Source organism: Phyllopteryx taeniolatus, chromosome 18 (genome assembly GCF_024500385.1).
Source record: "Phyllopteryx taeniolatus isolate TA_2022b chromosome 18, UOR_Ptae_1.2, whole genome shotgun sequence".
Classification (NCBI taxonomy): Eukaryota; Metazoa; Chordata; class Actinopteri; order Syngnathiformes; family Syngnathidae; genus Phyllopteryx; species Phyllopteryx taeniolatus.
In genome coordinates, this window is record NC_084519.1 from 1,596,525 (window position 1) to 1,624,169 (window position 27,645).

General features: G+C 42.3%; 3 protein-coding genes across 14 annotated transcripts in view; 2 read left to right on the top strand and 1 right to left on the bottom strand.

Annotated features, from left to right (window-relative positions):
• slc16a10 (solute carrier family 16 member 10) overlaps positions 1-10,669 on the top strand; it is a 48,764-nt gene extending 38,095 nt beyond the window's left edge. The window contains exons 4-6 of the mRNA XM_061753761.1: positions 459-602; positions 5,938-6,166; positions 6,936-10,669. Coding sequence (XP_061609745.1) covers positions 459-602; positions 5,938-6,166; positions 6,936-7,153 — 591 coding nt within the window. The 3' untranslated portion in view covers positions 7,154-10,669. The remainder of the gene's footprint in view (positions 1-458; positions 603-5,937; positions 6,167-6,935) is intronic.
• Positions 10,670-11,729: 1,060 nt separating this feature from the next.
• mfsd4b (major facilitator superfamily domain containing 4B) lies at positions 11,730-27,585 on the top strand. 6 transcript variants are annotated; one of them, XM_061753837.1, is made up of 6 exons: positions 11,737-12,299; positions 15,161-15,329; positions 15,423-15,539; positions 15,988-17,999; positions 20,540-26,591; positions 27,118-27,585. In XM_061753837.1, exons 1-4 carry the CDS (start codon positions 12,024-12,026, stop codon positions 17,262-17,264), a joined length of 1,839 nt encoding a protein of 612 aa, XP_061609821.1. In that variant the 5' UTR covers positions 11,737-12,023; the 3' UTR covers positions 17,265-17,999; positions 20,540-26,591; positions 27,118-27,585. The 6 variants fall into 6 exon arrangements, with proteins under 6 accessions (XP_061609822.1, XP_061609821.1, XP_061609819.1 ...); XM_061753835.1 differs by having other exon boundaries at positions 20,540-20,803; positions 24,879-27,585; XM_061753836.1 differs by having other exon boundaries at positions 20,540-20,803.
• rev3l (REV3 like, DNA directed polymerase zeta catalytic subunit) overlaps positions 19,859-27,645 on the bottom strand; it is an 83,407-nt gene continuing 75,620 nt past the window's right edge. For all 7 annotated transcript variants that reach the window (XM_061753833.1, XM_061753832.1, XM_061753828.1 and 4 more), the window contains exons 29-32: positions 27,146-27,336; positions 25,006-25,252; positions 22,176-22,391; positions 19,859-20,780 (exon numbers count right to left, since the gene is read on the bottom strand). In XM_061753833.1, coding sequence (XP_061609817.1) covers positions 20,640-20,780; positions 22,176-22,391; positions 25,006-25,252; positions 27,146-27,336 — 795 coding nt within the window. In that variant the 3' untranslated portion in view covers positions 19,859-20,639. The remainder of the gene's footprint in view (positions 20,781-22,175; positions 22,392-25,005; positions 25,253-27,145; positions 27,337-27,645) is intronic.

Genomic DNA, 27,645 nt, shown 5'->3' on the forward strand with positions numbered 1-27,645 from the left:
TTGCAGCCTCTCCTAGCGGCACAACGGCCCACCTTACTCAAGTAAGCCGCTTAACTCCTCGTTCCCTTGTTAACTTTTGTGTCTCCTCGTTCTCAGTGCTCCCCTGTGTTCCTGACTCACGTCATTCCTGCCAACTGTCCACGCCGCCGCCTGCCAACACATCCAGGACCACCTCCATAACCTTTCCTCAATAAACTGTTCATCATTTTACATCTGCTTCCGCCTGCTCTTGGGTCCAGCTACTCCCCACACGTGACATTTTATTCCCCAAGCCAACAGCCTTACGGAATGATCGACTAAAAATAAATGTTATGTGCACATAAGTATGCCGAAGACTTAAAATAGTGTGTTATCAGAAAGCCATTTGTGTTTTGTGTCTATTGCCACTGTTTTTTCTTGTTTGGCCAAATTGAAATCAAGACACTGACAAATTTGCTTGCTTTGTTTCTGGTGCATAGATGAAGTATGTGGAGGAGCGCTTTGGGGAGGATTCCAATAAAGAAATTCTGCTCATGTGCATTGGCATCACGTCCAGTGTTGGACGACTCATCTTTGGCAGAGTTGCTGACTACGTCCAAGGAGTCAACAAAGTCTACCTGCAGGTATGTTTCCAGCCCCAACAGACAAGTTAGTCTTGATTTACCCGCATGTTGCAACATTTGAATGGCAGGGTTAGATGTGGCATAGACAACATGAAAGCATGGCTCCATTACTCTTATACGCTGTGTGGGGGATATTTCGAGGCACACTTTGGGCCCTTTAGTACCGGTTGAGCATCATTTAAACAACAAAGCCGACCGTGAGTCCATCCCTTCTTTAGCTGGTGAGGCACTGACATCAGTCTGATTTATAAATTTGAGACAGAGTGGAATTGCAATTAAATTAGCAGCCTGACGTTAAAAACTAGTTACATTAAAGTATCGGCATGCTTTTCACACACATAATATTTGGCTATAAGAACCGTTTCAGGGCAGCCACAGAGCCAGCCGGTTTTTTATGAGAGTTGATTATTTTCTGACCCCCAAGCGGGGCCCCCCTGGACTTCCAGTCTCATCCTCACCCCAATGTCCCAAAGACCAGTGTCGATAGAATGATAACACAGACCCAAAGTGTTCAATTGTGTCAGAAAAAAATTGATGTTACAAAAATCCCTTATTCCCATGACACCTATGGGTGGTCCCTTTATGTCAATAAACAGCCAAACATATATGTTCTTATAATCAATCATAAATTGTCATATCAACTCCCCCAAAGGCATGTTGAGTCTTGACCCGTCACAGTGATGTCATCGTCTATCATGCAAACACAGCACATGCACCCCTACGGTTCTTCCGCCAGAGGCGTGTTGGTCACGTTTTGCATGCATAAGGTGACTTCTTCCCAGACCGTTTTGAGCATAGAAAACCGAGTGTTATCATCCACAAAGGATTCCTCTCCTTATCTTTACGGGATGTCATCCATTAGAAACAACAATACTTTTCAGCCTTGTACTCTTTGTTCTTAAACTAAACTATAGCAAATACGTCATCTTAAATTTTCTAGAGGACTGTCCTCAAAGAGCCGTGACTGGGCATGCTCAGTCTTGAGCTATCACACTGAGATCACAATATTTAAACATATTTATTCTTATGTTCATCACCAAACTACTGTTGGTGCATTTTGACAGTTTAAATGTATATCTATACAATTTCCATTACTACTGATGTATTTAACCCATGCACTTTACAAGATATTACAACCCCAATTATAATAAAGTTGGGACGTTGTGTTAAACATAAATAAAAACAGGATACAATGATTTGCGAATCATGTTAAACCTATATTCAATTTAATACACTACAGGGAGAAGATATTTAATGTTCAAACTGACAAACTTTGTTTTTAGCAAATTTAGCTAAATTGTTTTCAGCAAGACAATGCCAAACCACATGCTGCACGTGTTACAACAGCGTGGCTTCGTAGTAAAAGAGTGCGGCTACTAGACTGGCCTGCCTGCCTGCAGTCCAGACCTGTCTCCCATTTGAAAATGTGTGGCGCATTATGAAGTGTAAAATACGACAACGGAGACCCCAGACTGTTGAACAGCTGAAGCTGTACATCAAGCAAGAATGGGGAAAGAATTCCACCTACAAAGCTTCAACAATTGTGTCCTCAGTTCCCAAACGTTTATTGAATGTTGTTCAAAGAAAAGGTGATGTAACACAGTGGTAAACATGACCCTGTCCCAGCATTTTTGGAACGCGATGCAGCCATAACTTTCTAAGTTAATGATTATTTGCTAAAAGCAATAAAGTGTATCAGTTTGAACATTAAGTATATTGTCTTTGAAGTGTATTCGATTAACATGAACATGATTTGCAAATCATTGTATTCTGTTTTTATTTGTTTAACACAACGTCCCAACTTCATTGGAATTTGGGTTTTACAATATTTAAACCATTTATTTTCATGTTCATCAACTAACTGGGGCTGAGGCTTTTCGACAGTTTAAACGTATTTTTACACAATTTACTTCATATATTTTAATGACATGTGAGATACTTTATTGGTACAGAATGCAATCCATTCACTTTACACAATATTTAAACATTTCCATGTTCATCAACTAATTAGTATTGGTGCTTTTGTTAGTTGCAATTATTTTCTACACATTTCACTTCATAGGCCATCAGTTTCAGTCCAAAGCAATAAATATGCAACACTATACGGTCAGATTCTCTAAATTACTGTTACAGGTTAAATTAATGCTGTAATAAAAAATACTTGGAATACTTTTAAAAGTATTTGTGTACTTTTTATAGTCTTGTTTTGACTTTACTAACGTTCGATCACGAGTATCTTCAGATCAATTAATTGCTACATTGTGATATTATCATTGAAATATTGCCACAATATTTTGTATCTCTTTACTTCTCCCAGTGTGATTGTATATCATGTATACACTATATGATTTGCAGTATGAAGTTGTTGCTTTAATAAACCAAACAAAAACAACAACCCAAAGAAAATTTACTAACACACGTTGTGACGATAATCTCCATATAAAATTGTAACTATAAATCAGTCTTGACCTAACGCATTTGCTGTCACAATATTTAAACATATTTATTTTCATGTTCATTAACAAATTACGGGTGATGCCTTTTTTGTTACTTTCAATGTCTAGCTCCACAATTGACTTCATATACTTTAATACTTACGCAATTATTTCGCCCACTTTACGACAGTATGATATTACACTGCATTGTTTAAAAATAACACATGAATGGAGTGTGAACGTGTAACTAGTGTTGGTGCTTTTGTTGGTTTTCAATTATTTTCTACACATTTCACTTTGCAGTCCATTGCTTTCAACTCAAATCAATCTATTTACAACATTATACAGTCAGATTCTCTGAATGACTGTTCCGTGATACATTATATTGTCACGGAAAATACTTGTAATTCTTGGGTATTTTAAAAGTCAATACTTTTGTACTCTACTATGCTTACCTGTGGTTGTAGCAACACGTGGTTTCGAGTCGCACTGTTGCTCGGCATAGACCAGGTCTGGCCACACGCTTGACTCGGGGCTAAGGGATCCATCGAGTTTGTTCTGGACTTGGGACTTGACGCACTACGAATCATATGAATTCCTTATAGTAGAATTGAAAAGGTACAAACGTATCCTTCTTGTCAGACTACTGTAGAGAGTTATGAGCAGAGGCGGGAGTAAGTCCAAGTCCGTAAATTTAAATGTATTATTATTACTATTTTTATTAATTGTAATTAGTATTCATATTCATTATTTAATTACGGCAATGTATGACTTCAATTCATCAAGACACTTTCAAATACAATTTCTTTATAAATGACAGGAGCAAAGATGGCTGGGATAGGCTCCAGCAGCCCGCGACCCTCGTGAGGATAAGCGGTAAAGAAAATGCATGGATGGATGATACTGTATGAAATACTGTAGTCATACAGATGTGCTATCACAGCTTATTAATAGAATTATTAATATTAATAAATTATGATTATATTGGCTGTAACGTGTGTATGTGGGGGAGGGGTGCGGGCCGTGGAATTCAGAAAGCTTCTTATGTATGAGGGCTCAGAAATCTCATGACCTCTCTTTCTCCCTTGACACACACACACACACACACCACACACACATACACACACACCTCTTTCTCCCTAGGGACACACACTCACACACACACACACACTTGCATACTTTCATCCTACACTTGAAATTTACAGTACTTAGGACTTGGACTTACTCCCGCCTCTGCTAATAAACTCTCTACAGTAGTCGGACCAGAAGGATACGTATGTGCAACCCCAATTCCAATGAAGTTGGGACGTTGTGTTAAACATAAATAAAAACAGAATACAATGATTTGCAAATTATTTTCAAACTATATTTATTTGAATACACTACAAAGACAAGATTTTTAATGTTCAAACTGATGCACTTTATTGTGTTATGCAAATAATCATTACCTTAGAATGTTATGGCTGCAACACGTTCCAAAAAAGCTGCGACAGGGTCATGTTTACCACTGTGTTACATCACCTTTTCTTTTAACAACATTCCTTTCCAATTCTTGCTTGATGTACAGCTTCAGCTGTTCAACAGTCCGGGGTCTCCGTTGTCGTATTTTACGCTTCATAAAGCGCCACACATTTTCAATGGGAGACAGGTCTGGAGTGCAGGCCTCTTTTACTACGAAGCCACGCTGTTGTAACATGTGCAGAATGTGGACATTGCAAGACAGAATTGTCTTGCTGAAATAAGCAGGGGCGTCCATGAAAAAGCCGTTGCTTGGATGGCAGCATATGTTTCTCCAAAACCTGGAGGTACCTTTCAGCATTAATGGTGCCTTCACAGATGTGTAAGTTACCCATGCCATTGGCACTAAAACAGCCCCATACCATAACAGATGCTGGCTTTTGAACTTTGCGTCCATAACAGTCCGGATGGTTCTTTTCCTCTTTGGCCCGGAGTGCACGACGGCCACAATTTCCAAAAACAATTTGAAATGTGAACTCGTCGGACCACAGAACACTTTTCTACTTTGCGTCAGTCCATCTTAGATGAGCTCGGGCCCAGGGAAGCCGGCGGCGTTTCTGGGTGTTGTTGATAAATGGCTTTTGCTTTGCATAGTAGAGTTTCAAGTCGCACTTATGGATGTAGCGCCGAACTGTATTTACTGACATAGGTTTTCTGAAGTGTTCCTGAGCCCATGAGGTGATATCCTTTACACATTGGTGTCGGTAGATGATGAAATCCCTAAATTCCTTGCAATTGTGCGTTGAGGAACATTGTACTTAAACTGACTAGTTTCTCACGCACTTGTTCACAAAGAGGTGAAGCTCGCCCCATCTTTGCTTGTGAATGACTGAGCAATTCAGGGAAGCTCCTTTTCTAGCCAATCATGGCACCCACCTGTTCCCAATTAGCCTGCTGACCTGTGGGATGTTCCAAACAGGTGTTTGATGAGCATTCCTCAACTTTCTTAGTCTTTTTTTGCTACCTGTCCCAGCTTTTTGGGAATCTGCTGCAGCCATAAAATTCCAAGTTAATGATTATTTGCTAAAAACAATAAAGTTAAATGTCTTGTCTTTGTAGTGTATTCAATTGAATATAGGTTGAACATGATTTGCAAATCATTGTATTCTGTTTAACACACGTGAGCCATAGATACACACATGCGTGAACAAGATCCTGTGGACATGTAATTATTGGCGTTAGATCGCAATCGGGGAAGCAATGCGAGATCAACTGCAAGAAAAACAAGCCCCCACCTCTTTTCAAATTGGCTGCTATATTTTCTGAAGGCCTTGGCCTGAAAGAAATCTGGAGAAGGATTCAGGGAAACATCCAACAAAACAAGGTAAGGGAAAAAAATCAATCAATGAACATTTCCATTTACAACCTCTTTAACCTCCCAGGTGACTTCCTTCTTCATTATTGGCCTTTTGTCTATGATGATCCCGCTTTCCAACGTCTTCGGCGGACTGATCGCCGTGTGCCTCCTCATGGGGATCTTTGACGGCTGCTTCATCTGTATCATGGCTCCCATCGCCTTTGAATTGGTCAGAGCCGAGGATGTGTCCCAGGCCATCGGCTTTCTCCTGGGCCTGATGTCCGTGCCCATGACTGTGGGACCCCCGATCGCAGGTGAAGCAGGACAGGACTGGGGACTGTCCAGTTGACAGATCTTTTTGTATTATGCCATTAATAGTACAGAGAGAAACATTTCCAGTCAAATTAATTTGTCTTAACCAAGCATAGCAGAGAGGAAACTGAGGTCAAACCCAGTCCCTTCCTGGAAGTTGGTTGAAGCAAGTTGGATGATTTTTTTTTTTTTTTTTTTCCAATTTAGAATTGAATATTTTCACACAAAATAAAAATAAAAAATAAAAATATATATTTTTTCTTCTACTTTGGTCAATTCATTATTGCGTAACTTTAAAGGTTACACTGTGTTAATAAGGCACGTCTTGCAATTGTATTATAGATGGATGGATAGATTATTTAGATCTTTAAAAAAAAAAAAAGAAAAATTGAGTCGTCTCAAGTGAAAGAAGAGAAGCTTCAAGGCTGCTGACTTGCCCCAACTAGTGTTCAGTTTGGCACATTACATACACTGAATTTGCATGAGGTATAGCGAAAACATTTATTTTTAATGCATCGTTGAAACATTACTCAGTATGCCTGTCGTATATTATAGACTATTTACTTTTCACTCTATGACAGTTGGTACACATTTGACTTCATTTTATTTTTATTGGAACAAATCTGGACATATATTAGCTAGCTCAAGGCACTTTCAAATACAATTGCTTTATAAATGGCAGTAATAATAGAGTATGAAATACTGTTGTCATACAGATGGGCTATCACAGCCATACTTTAAAACTTAAGATGCTCGCCTTCTGTTTCATAGGCTTCCTCAGGGACAGACTCGGAAACTACAACTTGGCTTTCTACCTGGCGGGCATCCCCCCACTCGTTGGAGGGTCTATCCTGTGCCTGATCCCCTGGGTGGAGGCCAGGAGCAAGAAAGCGAAAGAGGAAGCGCTCAAGGATGTCAACCAAAAGATGTTGGAGCACGACAAGCCTCAAGAAGATGCGCAATTCAAAGCTGGAGAGTCTATCCTCTAATTCCCCCCCCACCCTCTCTAAACTGTGACACAACAGGCTCTGACTAAGACGGTTTGTGTGTGTGATCAGTAAGGATCCTAATGAGTGCCTTGAATAGCAGGTCTGCAAATGCCAAAGTGAGGAAATAGTAAGAGCTTGAAGGATTTTAACTTATTCACTGCCAGCCCTCCCAGTTAAGAGGGATATTTGACTTCTAACGCCGTCAATGGCAGTGATTAATTGAACATGAATATGATCACGAGGAACTATGCAATGAAATGTGAAGTCTTAACAATCTGGAAAACCAATGTTGTCTTGAAGGGAAGCCGTGCGATAGCTGACAGATTTAGCCATCCATTTTCCACTCTTGTTGAAGACCGATGGCACACTAAAGGGAAATCCCTGTTTCAACACTCTCATATATTTTTGGACAGTAACACGAAAGTACATTGAAGATTTGATGATATAGGAAAGCAGTGGTTTGTGAGAAATTAATTTGCCTCGCATTACCATATTGATGTCCTCTAATCAACTTGGGATTCAGCTAAAACTTAAACAGGGTTTCCTAATGTTTTTTTGGGTTTTTTTTCAGTTTATAAACCAAATAAAAATGTGGTTCTGGCATTATAACATCTATGCCCATTACATCAACACCCTCCTCCTAACTAACAATCTGACAATATAGAACACAGAAGACATGAATTTCCTACAACAAACATGAATCCAAAAGAGAAGAAATTCTTCCTGTATTTTTGGTGTGAGACCTCAGTTTGGGAAACGCTTCTCTTATTAGGGTTGTTCATTGGGATCAGTTGCTCTTCAAAAGCACATTTCAACAAGCTGTGTCAGCTTTTCAAATTCAACATCAACATCCTTTCTATTTAACACTATTTACCATGTGGGGAAATGCTTCAGGACTGTCGACAGTTTAATGTCCTTAAGCTGCACACGTTGCTGCCGTGTGTTCTTTGCGCGCACATTTCATACGCTCAGACCGAGTGTAGTTTGCGATTCATCAATAACTCAAGATTGTGCAGGTTGTAGCAAAGTCCGGGTTCTAAACAACAGGTGAATGACCTCATAAAAGGACCACTTTACCAAAGTAGTATTTTTAACCTGAGGCAAGAAAACAATCAGACGACATGTGTTTGACTAATTATTGACACATTCTCCCATTTGCGTAAGAGGGGGGGGGGGGGGGGGGGGTACGTATTTGCCCGCTTTTTCTGGCTGTGCAAATTCTTCCATGGACTTAAATCTGTCATTTTATGAACCTTCATGCCAGATACGCGCTTCTGCGTGGCACAACCCTGAAATCTGGGTGTTCCCTGCCAAGTCTACCATCATGCGTTTTCTTCCATTGGCATACACACTTTTCCTCTTTATATTGAAGGTTCAGCTCTCCAGCCAGGCCAAAGATCCCCATGCCTGGCCGGTGCTTATTAAAGTAAGCTAATTGATTTCATTAATCAAGAGGAGGGGTCCCCAACCGCTGTGGCTGCACAGAAAGACTGAACAAAAAATATCTTATTGAATGAATCAAAGAGGCTTTGTGAGTCTACTAATAGTGTTTTTCGCTGTAATATTTGTGGAAAATATGAGAGCTAGCGGGCTTCTTTTCACCGTTTGTTTGCAATGCTCCAAACATGATGCTGGCTGGCATTAAAAGACCAGCCTTTGGAATTTTTTTAAACAAAAAAACAAACAAAAAAAAGATGGCACCGGCTTTTTGAAGAGAAACAAGCGCACCTCCAGCCTCTCACTAATTGCGACAACTGCATTCAGTCTAATGGTGAGTTATTTGTGTGTCATTTGTTTGAATTTGTATTAATGCCGGTCCGACAAAACACAGCGGCTGAAATAGGTATTTAACATGTCACCATTTTTCCCACTAAATGTACTTCCAAAGGTGCTATTTGTCAACGTGAAATCAGTTGGTGCCGCAAAATAGGTTAGGGAATGCTGATCGAGAGCATGGTAGGTCCACGCTCTTTTGTTTGTCCGCCAGATGCATTCAGTCATGAGCACAGTATTTTGATTAAATGACTTTTATTGGATTTATTTCATACAGAATAAAAGGCATGCTCTCCTTCAAAGTGTAAGTGTAGCCAGAGCGGTCCACGTGTCCTGACCACACACTACCCCTTACATATGGCTTTTGAAATTTGAAGTGGGCTCTTTTTTTTTTTTTGTTGACAGATTTTGATGACGTTCACAAGTCTTAAAAGATCCATGTACAGTCATTTCCGGACAACCTCTGTTGTCAATGAATCACTCCTCTTTGGCGTGTCCAAGTTCATTGATATGGGTGTGTCAGTTTCATGGGAGAATATGCATAAATGAAAAGTGCGCAAAGCCAGGCATTTCAAAAAAAGTCTTCTGCGCAGATGGGAGTATATGCCCCTTAGTGACCTAAAGGTCACGTTTGGTCAAATGAACGATTAGCTCAATGTGTAGTTTACTATACATCAGTGTGAGACATGTTTTTATTTATTTCATGTTCTTGTGCAAAATGTCATGCTGTATAGATTGGCTTATTTACTAGCGACTGTGCTTTAACGAGTGAACATAATCTTAATGACCACATGAAATACCAATCAGGCAATCATTATTATTATAATCATTGTTATTTGGTGTTATTATTATTCTTTGCTTCACAGATCCGTGACACACATTACCTCAGACGTGAAAAGTAGAACTGTACGTGCTCACGTGTGGCCGTCCATACATCAGAGGCACTTTTCTTGTTTCAGTGTCTGCATGACATGCCGCTAGAAACCACTGAGTCTTAGAAATGAATCCGACTAAGTCTGAAATCTTACATTGTAGTGTTTACATATTCTGAACATTGTCGTGTCATACCATTTTTATCATGGTAGTTACCTCTCTATTCGGGTCAGGCATATCCTTTGTGCGCATGACTTTTATCATGCTTTTTAGACCAATCAGACAACTTGTTTAATTGCTGAATGTGTGCCTCTGCAATCACTTTGCCATACTCACTTACACATAGCGCATAATCATAATTTTTCCAAACCTTGACGTAGGATCTGTGCCACCCAAAGAGAAAATGTGAGTGTGAAATGCATATATTTTGATTTTCTCTGCAGAGTTTATTTACAAAGTGCCTTAGCAACATGCCTTAACTTTTCATGTCACATGTTTTTGTTTGTTTTGGGTCCTCAGACAGGTTATGCTTACCTGCTTCATGATTGGAAACATTTTTAATGCGTTTATATAAATTTCATTGCTGATGTGTTTTTCCTCTCTTTGTATCCTAATGTAGCCACTATCATCAGTGCATGTGTGCATTTTGGACTTGCTTCGAGTACAGATATTAAGCCAGCGAAAGGATGTCTCTTGTATCTTTCCCAAAATGCTGAAATTTGACTGATTTGCTTTGTGCTAGGTTATGTCCGTCCAAATTCCAAATACCATTGTAATGTTATCCGTCGGAGGATAATGTCACATTGAAATCCATTTTATGGAAATTGTCACGTGCAATTAAAAAAAACAAACAAACAAAAAAACCATTGATTTTCTGTGATTCTGTGACTTCTTATCCACCCATGTTTGTTCATTTGCTTGTTTCCCTATTACTGGGAATTTTTGATATCGAGCCCATACCAAGTAAATTCAGGGCTAGTATTGCCAATATCGATACTGATGCTTTTCAGAATCAAAATCATCTTTTTTTGCCAAGTATGTCCAAAAAAAAAACACACGAGGAATTTGTCTCCGGTAGTTGTAGCCGCTCTAGTACGACAACAGAGGGTCAATGTCAACAGATTTCTAGGTTTTTGTTTACAATCGTCCCTTTTATTGCACTTCTTCTCTGAGTCACGAACTGTCCCGCCTTCGAGAAAATCCTTTCTGCAGGTGCAGATGTTGCCGTTAGTCCCAACTGTTTCTTTGCAATCTGGCTCAGACAGGGAAATGGTGGCTCATTCATTTCCCAGTGGAAATTCGAGTAAATTGCCGGATGACAGAAGAGAAACTGCAGTATCGATCTGATACCAATACACACCTTGGTGTCGATATTTAGTTCGATACGCCCACCCCTTATTCCCTATACCGCTGATAGATGGGTTAGACTGCTGTGACCACTTTGGTAGCAAGAATGTGTGTCTGTTGTCGTAAGTTGAACAAAAACTTGTAATAGGGGAGACTTGACGAATATTTGTCAAACTCCTGATTAAATAGCTGGAGAAACCTTTTTTTTGATATGTGAACTTAAAAAAAAAAAAAAAAAAGCTTTACACTTTCAAAATATTTTTTTAATATTAAACACAATTTTAGGTCAGTTCTCATGGAGCAAACGTGAAAGTACTGTACTGTGCATTTCTGACAAGCTTGTTGCTACATTCTTCTAAACACTAGAGGTCGCAAAAATTCCCTTCAAAGACTTGAAGTACTGCACTGTACTGTAAGTAGCAAATCAAAACGTAAGGAGTGAAGACGTCTTACTCTGATGTAAATGATGCATTATGAGATATCGAAACGCTCCGATACTGCGCGTAATGTTTCTTGACTTTTTTTTTTGTTTTGTTTTTTTGCCTTCGTTATTGGATCATTATGGAAGCGTGCTTTTATTGGGAAACGTTAATTGCGGAGAACGTTTCACCTTGGCGCCATTGTCGAAGTGTGGGACTGGTCCTATATTAGGCGATCTTTGCGTAGGCTCTCCCCCCCCTCCCCAAGCACTGACGCAGGGTGACGCAGTGCTCTTTGCCGTCACCTGTGAAGCGGAAACCGAACTGTTTGCATGATGAACGACGAGCCGGAAGCGTTTGACTGGGCGGAGGTGGGAGCTTTACCTGGGGCGTGAAAGGCAAAGGCGCCGTGTTAAATGGCTTTCAACTTGTATCTGCCTTAATATTTTTGCCCCGACATGTCAGCTCTGTCGTCGCCCGCCGCCGCGGTGAAAAAGAAGCACGTTCGCTTTGCTAGCATGGACGACGAGCAGGAAGAGGACACCTTGTTTGACAAGAGGAAGGACGCGGAGCGAGGCGGCCCGAGGAGCGCGCTGAAGGCGGCCAAGAGGACGACGAAAGCGGGATGTAGCGACCGGGTGCAAGTGGTCGGCGGCGGGGGACGAGGGGGCGGACACGCGGCGTGTGGCCGCTGGATGGTCAGCCTCACGCTCTGCGCCTCCTTTCTCGGCCTGGTAAGACACAATGGGACATCGCAGACCTTTCAGCTAGCTTGCTTGTCTTACTGGCAATAGTCACGAAGTACAAGTATTCCGTTACAGCACTTGGTAGCGATGGGCGAGTGCGATAGCAGCCTTATTTCAAGCTATCATGAATGCTGCCGATACCTGCCATCCATACGTAAAGCAAATAAAATAGGTTTATAAATGCATTTAAATGCATCTAATAGTATTGCGGCAGTTTGATACATTGGCGACTCATCACGTGCGTCAGAAAGAGAGAAAAGTCTTTGTTCGCAATTATGTCAAGTATTTGCGTCAGTCTGGGGGGGAAAGAAAAAAAAAAAAAAAAAAAAGTGGTATAGGAAAGCCCTCAAGTACTTGGTGTTATATTACAAAAAATTCAAAGCACCTGGATATCAAAATAGGCATCAGATATCACTGGATAGAGGACAGAAACACGAATACAATGAGCACTTGTTTGTAAGAATCGGATATGGATGAAGGATTTTTATGCCAATTTTTCTGTTGAAAATTTGCCAAACTGCCCTGAAATCAATGTCAATCTTTATCTTTTTTTTTTTGCACTTCCCATTTCCAGCGTTTTAGCGCTTTTTTATTTATTTTTGTTTTTACAATATTCAGGGGGGGGGGGGGGGGGGAGCGAGGAGACACCCGGGGCCTCATGTACAAAGACTTGCGTGGTTTCCTACTGAAATTTTCCTACTGAATTTGCGCACTCATGCAGCTGCCGCGTGCCTGCCTAGTTTCATTCTGAAGAGCAAAATAGGAAATGCAGCACGTGTACATTGTTTTCCGCGTCCTCGTTCATCGTTGGTATACAACGCACTAGGCTGCTCTGTGTGTTGTTTGAAGCGTCATAATTTACTGTAAAATGGATGATAATCCAAACACGTCCATCTTCTGGTCACTTTTAATATTAGTTGATCCACTGTATATTACCGTCCACAAACATCGCAGCAGACCCTGCGACGTGACTGTTGCGCACACATACATGGCGATGATGACGCTCAGACAAAATATTGTGCAGCCCTAGCTTCAAGCGTTGTTCGCTATCTGCCTCACTGCTGGTTGTTGTGAATTGGGTTGACTTCACTACCACCATCTAGCATTTGTGTCTCAAATTTTTGCTCACAAGTCAAAAGCAAAAAAAAAACAATCTGCAGCGCGAGGACATGATCTCGAAAAATAGAATTGGGTAATTTGGGTCTCATGTGAGTCGAGGTCCCACTGTGTAAATAGATTTATTATGCTGTTCTCTCTATTCTGCCCTGACTTGGCATACTGGCAAAACTTGATCATCTTGCTTGCAAACAAAAAACAAACAGTGCTGTATGAGTAAAGTCAAACACTGAAGAACTAGTGAGTTTCAAACTGGAGAAAGTACAACCCCAATTCCAATGAAGTTGGGACGTTGTGTTAAACGTAAATTAAAAACAGAATACAATGGTTTGCAAATCATGTTCAACCTATATTTAATTGAATACACTACAAAGATAAGATCGTTAATGTTCAAACTGATAAACTTGATTGTTTTTAGTAAATAATCATGAACTTAGAATTTTATGGCTGCAACACATTCCCGCACTCTTTTACTACGAAGCCACGCTGTTGTAACGTGCAGAATGTGGTTTGGCATTGTCTTGCTGAAATAACCAGGGGCATTCATGAAAAAGACGTTGCTTGGATGGCAGCATATGTATGTACCTTTCAGCATTAATGGTGCCTTCACAGATGTGTAAGTTACCATGCCATTGGCACTAACACAGCCCCATACCATCACAAATGCTGGCTTTTGAACTTTGGGTTCACAACAGTCCTTGGTTCTTTTCCTCTTTGGCCCAGAGGAGACGACAATTTGAAATGTGGACTCGTCTGACCACAGAACACTTTTCCACTTTGCATCAGTCTATCTTAGATGAGCTCGTGCCCAGAGAAGCTGGCGGCGTTTCTGGGTGTGGTTGATAAATGGCTTTTGCTTTGCATAGTAGAGTTTCAAGTTGCACTTACGGATGTAGCGCCGAACTGTATTTACTGACATTGGTTTTCTGAAGTGTTCCTTTACACATTGATGTCGGTTTTTGATAAAGTGCCACCTCAGGGATCGAAGGTCACGGGCATTCAATGTTGGTTTTCGGCCTTGGCGCTGACATGCAGTGATTTCTCCAGATTCTCGGAACCTTTTGATGATATGACGGACCGTAGATGATGAAATCTCTAAATTCCTTGCAATTGTACGTTGAGGAACATTGTCCTTAAACTGTTGGACTATTTTCTCACGCACTTGTTCACAAAGAGGTGAATCTCGCCCGATCATTGCTTGTGAATGACTGAGCAATTCAGGGAAGCTCCTTTTCTACCCAATCATGGCACCCACCTGTTCCCAATGAGCCTGCTCACCTGTGGGACGTTCCAAACAGGTGTTTGATGAGCATTCCGCAACGTTCTCAGTCTTTTTTGCCACCTGTCCCAGCATTTTTTGGAACGTGCTGCAGCCGGAAAATTCAAAGTTAATGATTATTTGCGAAAAACAATCAATTTGATCAGTTTGAACATTAAATATCTTTGTAGTGTATTCAATGAAATATAGGTTGAAGATGATTTGCCAATCATTGTATTCTGTTTAACACAACGTCCCAACTTCATTGGAATTGGGGTTGTAAGATAACCAAGTGGGGGGAAAAAAATTGCAATGGTCACTGAAATTGACAGTGACAAAGGTATTAATAAAATATTACTACAATTGAACTCCCGAAAGTCAGGCTATCGACTGACCGAGTGGAGTTATTGAGGCAAGGTAAAGCACCTGACTGGCTTACGCATCAAATGTCATCACCAGGTGGTTGTTGTTTTAGGGGATGGGCATCTCTGTTATCGGACCCACATTTGAGGACCTGGCTTTGAACGTCAAGAAGAACATCAGCAATATCTCCTACATCTTCGTTGGTCGATCTGCAGGCTACATGGGCGGCTCACTCATAGGAGGTGTCCTTTTTGATTGCATGAACCCCAATCTGCTGCTAGGTAACCTTCACCCACACGTTGTTTCGTCAGTCATCTCAAATCTCTGTTTTTCTCAAACCAATTCAGTTTCTGTGGGATAACCTTGACCTCCAGGTTTTTCTATGCTGATTACTGCATGTGGAATGTGCGCTATCCCTTTCTGCAAGCAAGCTCTGCTTCTCACCGGGTTTATGTCCAGCATCGGCATCTCTATGGGGATTCTGGACACGGGTATGACAAATCGCTAACGGTCTTCTATAAGCCTGTACGGGGTACGGGTGTGAATTCCTGATTTCGTGGGTTTTATGAGCCGGAAGCCCAAATGATGTCAAAAATAAATACTTGAATCTATAATCATGAAAGTTTAGCTTTTTGAAAGGAATTCAAATTGTTTTCGGAAAGGGTCTGTACACACAAAGACGTCACTTAGATAAAGACATGGTCATATTTCAAATGTTAAAGGAGAGCAGTAGTGATCAAGACACGTGCGCACCACAAAGTAAGCAATCGTGGTAGCAAGCTCGCCGCAAATTTGAGCCAACTTTAAAATTGTAAAAGGTTTTTATTGAGATGTAAAACGTGAATGAATCGCAATTCCACGAGACGCCAAGTCAAGTAATATTTCACGCAGAACCCGCAAGCGTGTGAATGAAACCCTTCTCTTAAACCCGTCTGGCAGGTGGGAACGTCCTCATACTGAACACGTGGGGCGAGCGGGCTGGACCTCACATCCAGGCTCTCCACTTCAGCTTTGCAGCCGGTGCCTTTGTGTCACCAGTCATAGCCAAGCTGCTGTTCGGGCACAACGCAAACGGCAGCTACGGCGCGGAAACCTCGGCGAACAACGCGACGTACCCCGTCGCGAACGACGATCGCACCGCCGTCCGCTCCATCCACAGCAGCGACAGCAACCTCAGATCCATGTGGGCCTACATTGTGATCGGCTCGTTTGTCCTCCTCACCGCCGTCCCGTTCTTCTTTCTCTCGGTTCGCGGCGACGTGTCACGCGACAACTGGCGGACATCCTCAGCGAAGCCCCCGGTGGCCAGACATCACAGGGTGCTTGTCGTCCTGCTCTTCTTCTTTTTCTTTGCCTACGTAGGTGCTGAGGTGGCCTACGGCTCCTTCATCTTCACCTTTGCCAAGGATTACGCTCAAATGAGTCAGTCCCAAGCAGCTGGGCTGAATTCTTTCTTCTGGGCGACGTTTGCCGCCTGTCGGGGCCTGGCCATCTTCTTTGCTTCCTGCATGTACCCGGGCACCATGATACTGCTGAGCCTGGTGGGCACCACTCTGTCCGCCCTCTTTCTTTGCCTCTTCAGCAAGGACAAAGTAATGCTGTGGGTTTGCACTGGTTTGTACGGGGCGTCCATGTCCTCTACCTTCCCCACTGGGATTTCCTGGTTGGAGCAGTACACCACAGTGACAGGCCGCTCGGCAGCCACGTTCGTGGTGGGCGCCGCCCTCGGCGAGATGGTGTTGCCCGCTCTCGTCGGCTTCCTGCTGGGGAAAATTCACGGACACCCCCTGTTGATGTACCTGTCGCTCATCACGGCTACTTTCACCGCCATCCTTTTCCCAGTCATGTACAAGCTGGCGTCCGTATCGGTGGGTCAGATCAGGAAACGCCGCGGGAGGGGCCAAGCGGACGCCGACGACAGCGAATACCGACAGGCGCTGCTGGATTCGGGAGCGATTGACGAGGAGGACGAGGCCGATCAGTGGAACGATGCGGACTTTGAAGGCATTGAAATGGACGACACTGCGAGTCTCATCAGTTCACCCAGTAAGGAGGGTTGTCCCCCGAATATCGATGGTGACAGTGGCCTGGCTCCCCCTAGCACGCAGCTTAGTGAACCTGCAAAGTGTTCCTCATCCTCAGACGGCATCTCCCTGGTGGGAGACTCACCCAAACGCAAACTTCTGCTCTTCCCTGACAGAGTGAAGAGAGACTGACACCTCATTTTCAGAGCCACGCTTTCTCCTGAGTCTGTGTAACTATCGCCTGATGACTGAAATGTTGGACTTTGCGCAACAAGTTAATTCACTGGCTGGCCACACATTTAGTTTGCCATTAATTGAGTCCCCAATAATTAAAAAAAATGAACATCAAGACCGATTCTGGATGAGCACCCGCTTGTTGTTGTTTCCCCATTTAAATCTAGGATAATCGTAGTCATGCATTCAGGGGATTGACTCCAGTCTCTGCTGCGATGCTCCACAGGATATACGGCGTATAGAAAATCGATGCAGGGAATGAATGCCAAAATGAGCCCTCAAACTGTCCCTGACTGGAAGACAAAAGTACAAGGGGCAGTCAATAAGCAATGAGCCCGATTTCATTTAACCTGCTACTAATTGAATGAGGTGAGCGGATGAGCTTACGGTTATGCCGTCAATGCTGACTCTTATGATCTTCTCTGATAAGTGCCTCGACCCTCGCACTGTTCCCAGGATTCGACGCTGAAGGTGGTTTCTCACGGAGGTCACTCATAGCAGGCTCTTGTTATTCACCTTTGATTCCTGACCCCCCCCCCCACCCCAGCCTCTTCTGCCTGGCTCTAATGTAGAAGTAACTTGCACAACACTGGATGTCAGAAAATTGTTCTTCCTGTTTTACTACCTGTAAAGCAAGCTGGTTCGCATCATCACCAGTTTCCAAGAACATACAAAATGTGATTCAGCTCTTGGGTGAGTGTTTGTTTATTTATTTATTTTATTATTTTGCGTTTTAAAAATTTCAAATGCTGTATAGGTAGTTTTTGATCACATGATCGGTGTTTGTGCGCCGTGTTGCTGGTCAAGATCTGAAGGATAAACTTTGCTTGAAACGGAAAGACTAGAAGTCGAACTCATGTTCATTAGTTTTTTTTCTGTATAACCTTAATTTGTTCATCTCAGCTACGTTACAAATGTTCCAGTCTCCTTAAATGTGCTAACACGAGGGCTCCAAAGTTGACAGAGTATAGAGAAACTTTGGATGCAATGGTAAAAAGACGACACGATGAAAAAAAACACACAAAAAAACTGATCCCGACACATTTCAAACATCCCTCACCACCTAACTGTGTGAGAACATAGACCTGCGGAAATAAAACGGTTTCACCATTGACTTTGCCTAATATGAGCCTCAAGGCTAGGTAGCAGTTCGCATGGTGGGCGGCAATTAACATACTACTACTACTACTACCTTTCTGATGTGTATGTATTCCAAATTTGTGTTAAGTACTGAGCTAAAATGTAACATTGAAAATGCAGATATGTACGTTTTGTGTCAGGCATGTTCACACACAGATGCCAAGTGGTGCTCATGCACCTTGCCTTTTTTCTTTCCTTCCTTCATATATACAGTTGTGCTCATAGGTTTACATACCCTGGCAGAATTTATGATTTCTTGGCCATTTTTCAGACTTTCTTTCACTCCTGGTTAGTGCTTGGGTGAAGCCGTTTATTATCAAACAACTGCTTACTCTTTTTAAATCGCAATGACAACAGAAACGACAAATGACCCTGATCAAAAAAAGTTACATACCCCGGTTTTTGTATTGTCCCCTTTAACATCAATGACAGCTTGGAGTCTTTTGTGATAGGCTTTCTTGTGGCGACTCGACCATGCGGCCAATGCTTCCTTATTGTGCCTATTGAAACCTCCACACCACTTTTTTTCAGAGAGTGCTGTATTTCAGCTGAAGTCACCTGTGTTGTTTCCTTTGTACGTCGAACAATTTTCCTGGGCGTTGTGGCAGAAATATTTGTTGGTCGACCTGATCGTGGTTTGGTCTAAACCAACTCTCATTGTCCACTTCTTAATGAGAGTTTGAACACTGCTGATTGGCATTCTCAGTTCTTTGGATAGCTTCGTATATTCCTTTCCTGTTTTCTACAGTTCAATTACCTTTTCCCCATGACTCTGTATCCAGAGATGGTAGTGCAAGGGTCTGTCAGGAACCCAGATACACACACGGATTCCAAGCAGACAGATGACAGGTGTGGATGGTTACCTTACCAACACCATCCAAACCCATTTGTGTGTGCATGTTATTAGGCCAAAATCGCAAGGGTATGTAAAAGATCAGGGTCATTTGTGTAGTTTCTGTTGTCATTATGATTTAAAAATAGTAAAGAAGTGTGACATCACAGGAAAATTGTCTAGACTGTGGCTGCTCATACAGTCTCCTAAACTGCAGAGTGTGCAATTTTACCAGTGGGTTTTTTTGGTCATGAAAATGTATTTCATAATTTGTTCCCCCCCTCTAATGTGATTAGAATAAAAACTACATCTCAGTGAACTTCAGGAATCCATCAAAAGAATACTACTACACTGAGTTTGTTTAATTTATCAAGATTGTGATTTTTTTTTTTTGGCCAGGCAGTTTCCCTTTGGAAGCTTTATTATTGTTTTTGTAACAACATTGGATGATGGAAAATCAGTGCCTTGCACAAGGACATTTGAGATTGATGTTCATGAAAGTTGCAGTAAAATGATTGTTTTCTGCACTTTTGGTAAAATGTGTTTGACTGTGATCCAACCTTTTAACATTAGAAAACCATTTGAATACATTGACTTTTTATTATATCAATTTCAACCCACAGCAATATCCATGAAAGGAAAAAAAGAAAAGTTTTAAAAAATGTTTACAAACCACAGATTCAGCTCTTGACATGGTTTGATGACAGCACAGTGTGAAATACACAAAACTAGAAATGCACAAAGAGACAAATTATCAAAAAACAGTATTGCAACAGTCCCAGGGTTAAAAAAAGAAAGACAAAAATGTCAAATTTCACACTAGATGAGCATGAAGCTCAAATGGGCATGAATACAATCAAGGTTAAAATGACATCCCTCAATAGAATGTATAAAAACAGCATTCGTAGCTGGAGATGTAATTGGTTTTATGCTGATACAGTGAGAATGTACTGATTATACAAGGTTTATTTACATTATACTTGAGTTGAAAAAAAAAAAAAAAAGTCCTATTAATGTTAACAATGAAGTGTGCAATGATGTGAAGCTCCTCCAGGACACACGTCTCACCGACCGAACGGGTGCCTTTTTATTCAAAGCGCTTTTTGAAGCCTCGGTCAGGCTGCAGCAGCAGCCGAAGACGGCCGTGATTCCAAAAACAAGCATGAAGACTTACACGTGCCCTATGAGGGAGGCTCAAAGCAGACAATACTTGTATAACAAATACTATTATTAGTTAACGAGACACATGACAACCCAACAGGGTTCAGGTGAAGCACCGTTGAGAAACATTTCAAACTGAACACTGAGATGAGACGATGCCGGTGAAGCGACCGTTGAGCCGGCGGCGGCGATCGGAACCATCACAAGTCGTCGAGCAGCTGTCGGAGGTACGGCGCCTTGGAGAGCTGCCGGCTCACGCGGCTCAGCTTGTGGAGAACGGGACAGTCCAGAGACACGCATGGCAGCTGGCGCTCGGCGCAGCCACAGCAGTTCTTGCAGATCTACACGACAAACCGCCACAACGGTAAGAACGAATGGCTGTGTGTTCATCATTTTTGTAGACGAAAAGCAGTCTTGTAATGTTGTAGTGAGTATTACTACTTGTACTTTTATTCGTTTTCTTTTACTACATTTCCTTCATGTATTTCATTTCCTTTTATTGCAGTAGTCTGACAGTGCAATCGTGAAAGAGCAAATTTGTCTTGTAGTCTGATCCGGCGGGCATTGCGTGTTGTCTGTCCCACATCGCCGACATGTTTTTATTTATTTTGATTTTTTTTTAAATCACTTCATTGGCCGTCAGATATTTACAGTACTACGTCAAAAGACACGCGACAAGACTAAAAATAAACTAGCTTTTGGATTCAAATATACTGTCCACGCGGCAACGTGTCTTGCGGAGCCGATCAGCCCGATAAAATCGGTGTGAAGTCTAATTGAGAGTAATGTTTTTTGTTTTTTTTTTAATAAGAAAAATAGCACCCTATAATATTGTACTTCATAAAAACAAAGCAATGACATAACTGAATACATTTACAAAGAATTTAACTTTTGTCACACCGCATCGAATGAAGGGCTTATTGTGCTGCTGCCAGCCTTGGCCACATGGGGGCAGTAAAAGACGAACAACGGCTATACTGCACATTGACGTCTGTACAGTTAAATGCCTCAGCTCCTTGCGGTGAATAAAGAATATAATATAATATATATTTGCCTCTGCCTGCTCTTGGATCCAGCTCCTCGCCATTCGTGACAGACTGCACTGTTTTGTGTTGCAATATCAGTTGCTCAATCATATATGGGTTGCCTTAATGCATACTTAAGCATAAGCGGTAAAGCTAGCAGTTTTGTTTGACAGTAAACTCCAACTGGGAGTAGCATTAAACGGCTTGAAGCCTCTTTTAAGAAAAGACAAAGTTTACTATTTGTCAAAGTGCGGCTTTATCGTATCTCAAGTTTGTGCTCGCAAGTCAAACGGAAAGAAAAAAAAAATCGAACGATTGATTTGATCATATCTCGAAACACTCAAACGTTGGGTCGCTTGTATCTCAAGGCACCACTATCCTCACTTTTACAAAAATGGACTCCCAACAATTCAGTATTGTACATTTAAATCCAGAAATGTACAAATGTCTATATGATAAACAATACTTGAATACTTTGCCTCAGGTAATATTCTACAAGGTGACCGACTTCCACCAGTTATTTTCTGTTGAAATAATGTAGGGTTGTGCCACCTGGTATACACCAAAAGTTTTTTTCCCCCCCATCACTCTGCCTTGATCAAATGACATAGACCGACGGGTTGTTTACTATTGTTGCCATGGGTGAAGCTTTTGCCACCCGGAAGTACGTGTGCCATGTTGTCACTATGTGATAAAAGAGTGTTAGATGACCTTGAGAAGCTGCTCCTGTTCTCTCTCCTGTTGCCTCATGTCCTGGTGGAGGGTGACGGTCACGCGCTGGGGCGAAGCGCGGCACCGCGAGCACACGCCCAGTTGGGTGAGCTCGTCGCACACGGGGCAGTGTAGCGTGGTGAAATACTGGGAAATGGTGCCCTTCCTCACCATGTCCTCCCCGCCCAAACCCGAGGAGCAGGAGGCCTTCTGGATCTGGACAAAAAGGGGAGTTTTTGGGGTGTATGTGGTGAAGACATTTTTTTTTTTTTTTTTTCCAGGGTGTACTTCACATCTCAACCAGTCACCTGGGATTGAGTGCAGCTCATCCTAATCCTAATGTCTACAAGTGCTACAGAAAATGGATGGATGGAGGGTTTTCGAAGGTTAAACATATACAGTGCCGTGAAAAAGTATTGGCCCCCTTCTCAAGTTCTTATATTTTTGCAGTTTCCCCACTTGACCGTGAAATGCTGTTTTTTTAAATGGCGATTTCATTTATTAAGGAGGAAAAACTGGACAGTTACCTGGCCCTGTGTGGAAAAGTAATTATCCCCCTTGTTAAACCATGAATTAATTGTGGCTAATCAGGATTTTTGGATAATTTTCTCTTATCGCACCCAAACCTGATTAGCTCCAGACCCGTTCAATCAAAAAAAAAATCACTTAAACAGAATCTGTGCCAACTAAATCAAGTCAGACAAAAGATCGAAGAAAGCTGCAACATAATGACACGATCCAAAGAAATTCCAGAACAGTTGAGAAATAAAGTAATTGCCATCTATCAGTCTGGAAAGGGGTTACAAAAGACATTTTAAAGCTTTAGGATTCCAGCGAACCATAGGGAGAGCCATTATCTTCACATGGAACAGTGGTGGCCGGCATACAAAGATTACCCCAAGAGACCAGCGATGACTCATCCAGGAGGTCACAAAGGAACTCAGGCCAACTTCTAAAGAATGGCAGGCCTGCCTTGCCTCAGTTAAGGTCAAGGTTCATGACACAACAATATAGAAGAGAGTGGACAGAAAAATGGCATCAATGGCAGAGTTCCAAGGTGAAAACCACTCCTAACCAAAAACAACAAAGGCTTGTCTTACTTTTGCAAAAAAAAAAAAAAAAAAAAATACTTTATAGGAGAAGATTATACAAACTGAAGAGATGAAAGTTGAGCTTTTGGGAAGCTGTGTCTCATTAGAGCTGGTGAAAAAGAACATCATACCAACAGTCAAACATGGTAGTAGTGGTAGTATGATGGTCTTGGGCTGTTTTGCTCCGTCAGGACCTGGACAATTTGCTGTGACTGATGGAAACATAAAATCCTAGAATGTTCAGCCATCAGTTTGTGACCTCTAGCTGAAAGCGCACTTGGGCCCTAGACCCAGGATAACGGTCCAAAACACACCAGCAAGTCAACGTCTGAATGGCTTAAAAACAAAATGAAGGTTTTGGAGTGGCTTCGTCAAAGTCCATACTTGAATCCGATTGAAATGCTGTGCTACGCCCGAATACCCTCCATTTCTGCTGAATTCAAACAATTCTGCAAATTAAATCACCATTTAAAAACAGCATTTGAAGTTCATTATTCGTGGCCCCATTGTATAGCGCAGATTTTTAGGTGCTCATTTACGGGTTTTTACAGTATGCGGTGAAGTCTGAATTTAGAGTGGCACACTTTCCATGCAGTACCACGTTGTGCCGTAACATGCCTGGCAGCAATATGGGCTACCGGAAGGGAAAGAAGCAAGAAGAAGAGGACGCCCCGCCGGTGGCATACAGTACAGTGAACCCACACTATTCGCACCAATAGCAAAAACCTGCGGGTAGTTGAAGCCCCCCCTGCAAAGGTTTAGAATTGCCAAAGATCCCACAACATGGCAGCAGAGCACTATTTTAGTGTAAATTAAACTCAACTCACTTCAACAAAGATGCCACAACATGGGAGAAAAGGAAGACTGTTGTCGAAATGAAGCACCTCAATTCACTTCAATATAATTCCGAGGCCCCAAGATGCCACTAAAGGAATTCTTTGATTGCTTTGGCTTGAGTACAATAACAGTGAATAGTTGAGTTTTTTCGGCAAATAAATTCCCCCAAAACCTGCAAGTGAATTTGCGAATGATACCCACAGAGCACAAAGAATTAGATGCCTGCGAATATTTTTCTAGGCTCTGTTTGTGTGTGTTAACGTAGCAGTTGTTTGAAGGTTTACAGTTACTTAGCTGGCCCGTTTGAGGCGTTTTCACATTAGATGTTAGCGTTCAATTCTATTTGGGTGTTGCGATATCAAATCTTGAATGATCTTTTGTTTTATGTGACAGGTTTACAGTCAACTTCAGCTGGGACTGACGCTTTCGCGCCTACTTTGGAGAACTGTACGGAGCAAGGGGCTTCTTTTCATCTCTCCAACATGATGTTATAATATAGTCTCCCGTTTATTTCTTGACAGCGAGAGTATGAGAACAGGCGCTAAGGAATGTGTAAATAGTTTCAATTGTGTTTGAATCCGTTTCAACCATGCGCGAAGGGTAAATCAAATGAAAAATCATACGGTCTTTCTATATCCAGGATTTACAACCTATTGCAGGTCGGTCTGAGATGTATTGTCCGATATAAATGTGGCGCACTGCAGCTATAAGTACACCTCGCTGTCCAGTGACACACATTGCAGCGTAATTTGTGTGTGGGCATATTGCTTTGCAGCAGGGGGCATGTGTGCTCATTCAGAGAATAGCACACTTGATGCACAAGACTCCCTCCCTCTTCCCTTCTCGATCACTCGACCAATGGCAATAGAGGAAACATTCATTCAACTATAAAGCGGCCTCACCCTGGGAAGCTCCTGGTACCAGCTAAGCACATCGACGCCGATCAATTGGAACATGCGGCCCAGCGGAGGCAGGATCTGCTTGGTGAGGTAATAGGTGGCGTTGAGACGGAGGCCGGCGTCCTGCAGCACTTCCAGGGGCCGACGGACCAGCCGGATGAGGGGCAAACCGGGCATTCCGTATACAATCACGTAGGGCACGCGCTCTCCCACGCGAGGCTCCAGGCGACGGTCGTACGCCATCGTACGCCTGCGGCACATACATGGACGGATCAATGATGAGCAACAAGTCACGTGTCCAATCACAGCGCGGTATTCCTCTTGTAGGCTGGATTTACGCAGAATGGTTCAAGTGGCAATTCAAATCTTAAAGCGGCACAATTAGGATGTTCGCCACGGCCAGTGTTGCCACAGTTACCTTGAAAAAGCAACTTAAGTTACTTTACCCATTACTTGAACTTAAAAGTAACTTAGTTACTTATCCGATTACTTAAGTAACTACTTTAGAAAAAAGTAACTTTTTGGTTATTTTCAGCAGCGGTCAAGTGGAGGGAAGGTCAACTTTATGCACAGTACAAAAAAAGCATGCGCTTAACCGTACCCATGACTCGGTAATGTACGCCACACAAGTTACAGAATGATGTCATCAACATGAAAAATAGGAGTGGAGTGGAGTTGAAGCCACATTAAATGAGCAACTTAGCAACCCTGCCGATTGTGTGGCGTCCGTCAAGGCAACTGTGTGTGTACGCGGTGTACAACAAACCTTAGTATTGGCCTCTTTCGAGAAACCCGAAGTAGTGAGTGTATTTGCAGTTTAAGTATGCCAATCCCTCGTCGCCGTCCATTGTGTTTTTGCGCCGCTGGCTGCTTGGGTACACGCGAGTTGACTGGCGATGTCCGGAAAACGCGCAACACGTCACGCGACGTCATTGCGCCAGACGGCTCCGTTGATCAATATATCGGCTTTTTTCGATATTGTAGTTAGTCGTCGTATGCATTGAAGTTATGGATAGCTAAGATTATAGTGTGTTTCGTCTGTTTTATCAGTCATTACTAAAACAAAGGTTGAAAATTGGTCTACACTCGTGACATGCACCGTGACTGAATCAAGTGTCTTAGTTCTTGACTCGCCTCATGTTCCCAAGCACGGTAGTTTGTTAATGATAAATATCTGGTGTCTAAGCAAAAAAAAAAGCATATTTTAATATCAAAAACATATTACGGTCAGTTTCTCGTGAACGAAAAAGTAACTATTGGCAGATAAAGTAACTGTAATCTGACTACCGTATTTTCACGACCATAAGGCGCACTTAAATGAACGGGGGCCCCTCATAATGCGGCGCGCCTTGTGTGTGCACCGAGTAAATGTTGTGCGATGAGCGCTCCGCTTGACGGACTGGGCGCATTTCCTGCCGACACGCTGCATATGTAGAGGAAAGGCGGACGTTAAAGGGGGAAGGGTGCGCGTGACAATGACGAGAGGGAACCTGGCGTGTTTGATGGAGAACTGGCCCAGCTGTTCATTTCGGATACAGAAGATGAAGACTTTGATGGATTTGTGGATGAGGATTGATCAAAACAATAACGTGAATACATTGTTCAATACTTCAATAAAGTACAACCAAACTCAGTTTTGCGCCCGCTGCCTTTTTAAATGCTAGCGTATGTTTTACCATGCCTGCGCCCAATCATACGGTGCGCCTTAAGTATGTGTTAAATACAGAAATAGACCCCGTAACTGAGACTGCGCCTTTTAATACGGTGCGCCTTGTGGTCGTGAAAATACGGTACTCTAATATAAAAAGTAACTCATTAGATTACATATGACGTCACCAGACGACATTTTTGGAGTAACGCGGTACCGCTGTCACTGGTCACGGCAATGTAAATAGAAATGAATGCATGAAATCCAGCCTTACGTGTGCCTCAGAAGCCTGACTTGCTTAGCCATTTCAAGCTGGGTTGCTCGGCAACAGACTTGTCTACTCTACATGTGCAGCCAGACAATGAACAGGAGGAGGATTCAGTGCAACAACATGAGACAATGATGTTTTTCTTGCTCTCTAATGGGCGCACGCACACACACACACACACACACACTTCTGTTTTCAGACAGATGGAAGGAAGCGTTCGCACACACCTGGTGAGCTCCAGAGCGGGGACACAGGCGCCAGGCCGGTACGAGGCACTGCCTCTGTATTCCTTTGCGAAGGTGAGGTCCTGCATGCTGGCCCGGCCATCCAGAACCTTCACACACTGACGCTGAACAAACTGCTTCACCTGGCTGATGTCCCGCGTCTCAAAGAGCAGCTTGATAGAACGCTCTAGAATCTGAAAATAATGCATGTAAAAATGAGCTGATCAATCATTCATTTTAATAAAGAAGCCAGCTTACGGTAGGCTTATGTGTGTAGTTATGCATCTAAACATGAATTAATGAAATGTATATGTACTACATCTTCTATGTCTTGCTTCTATTTTTGTAATGTATTTAAATTAATTACATATGATCAGGTTCCTTTCTATTAAACATATTTGGGTTGAAATGTTAAACAAATAAAACATTCCCATGGCACTTCACGCTGCAGGTGGTAGTTGTTTTGAATTGGTGTTATGATTATGAAGGGAGGGGTCCTTGGA

What these genes read in the sequence shown, in the direction of transcription:
- mfsd4b (XM_061753834.1), top strand. Translation starts at nt 12,024, where the DNA reads ATGTCAGCTCTGTCGTCGCCCGCCGCCGCGGTGAAAAAGAAGCACGTT. An exon ending in GCGCCTCCTTTCTCGGCCTG is followed by an intron (nt 12,300 to 15,160) that starts GTAAGACACAAT and finishes TTGTTGTTTTAG; the next exon opens with GGGATGGGCATCTCTGTTAT. An exon ending in TATGGGGATTCTGGACACGG is followed by an intron (nt 15,540 to 15,987) that starts GTATGACAAATC and finishes CCCGTCTGGCAG; the next exon opens with GTGGGAACGTCCTCATACTG.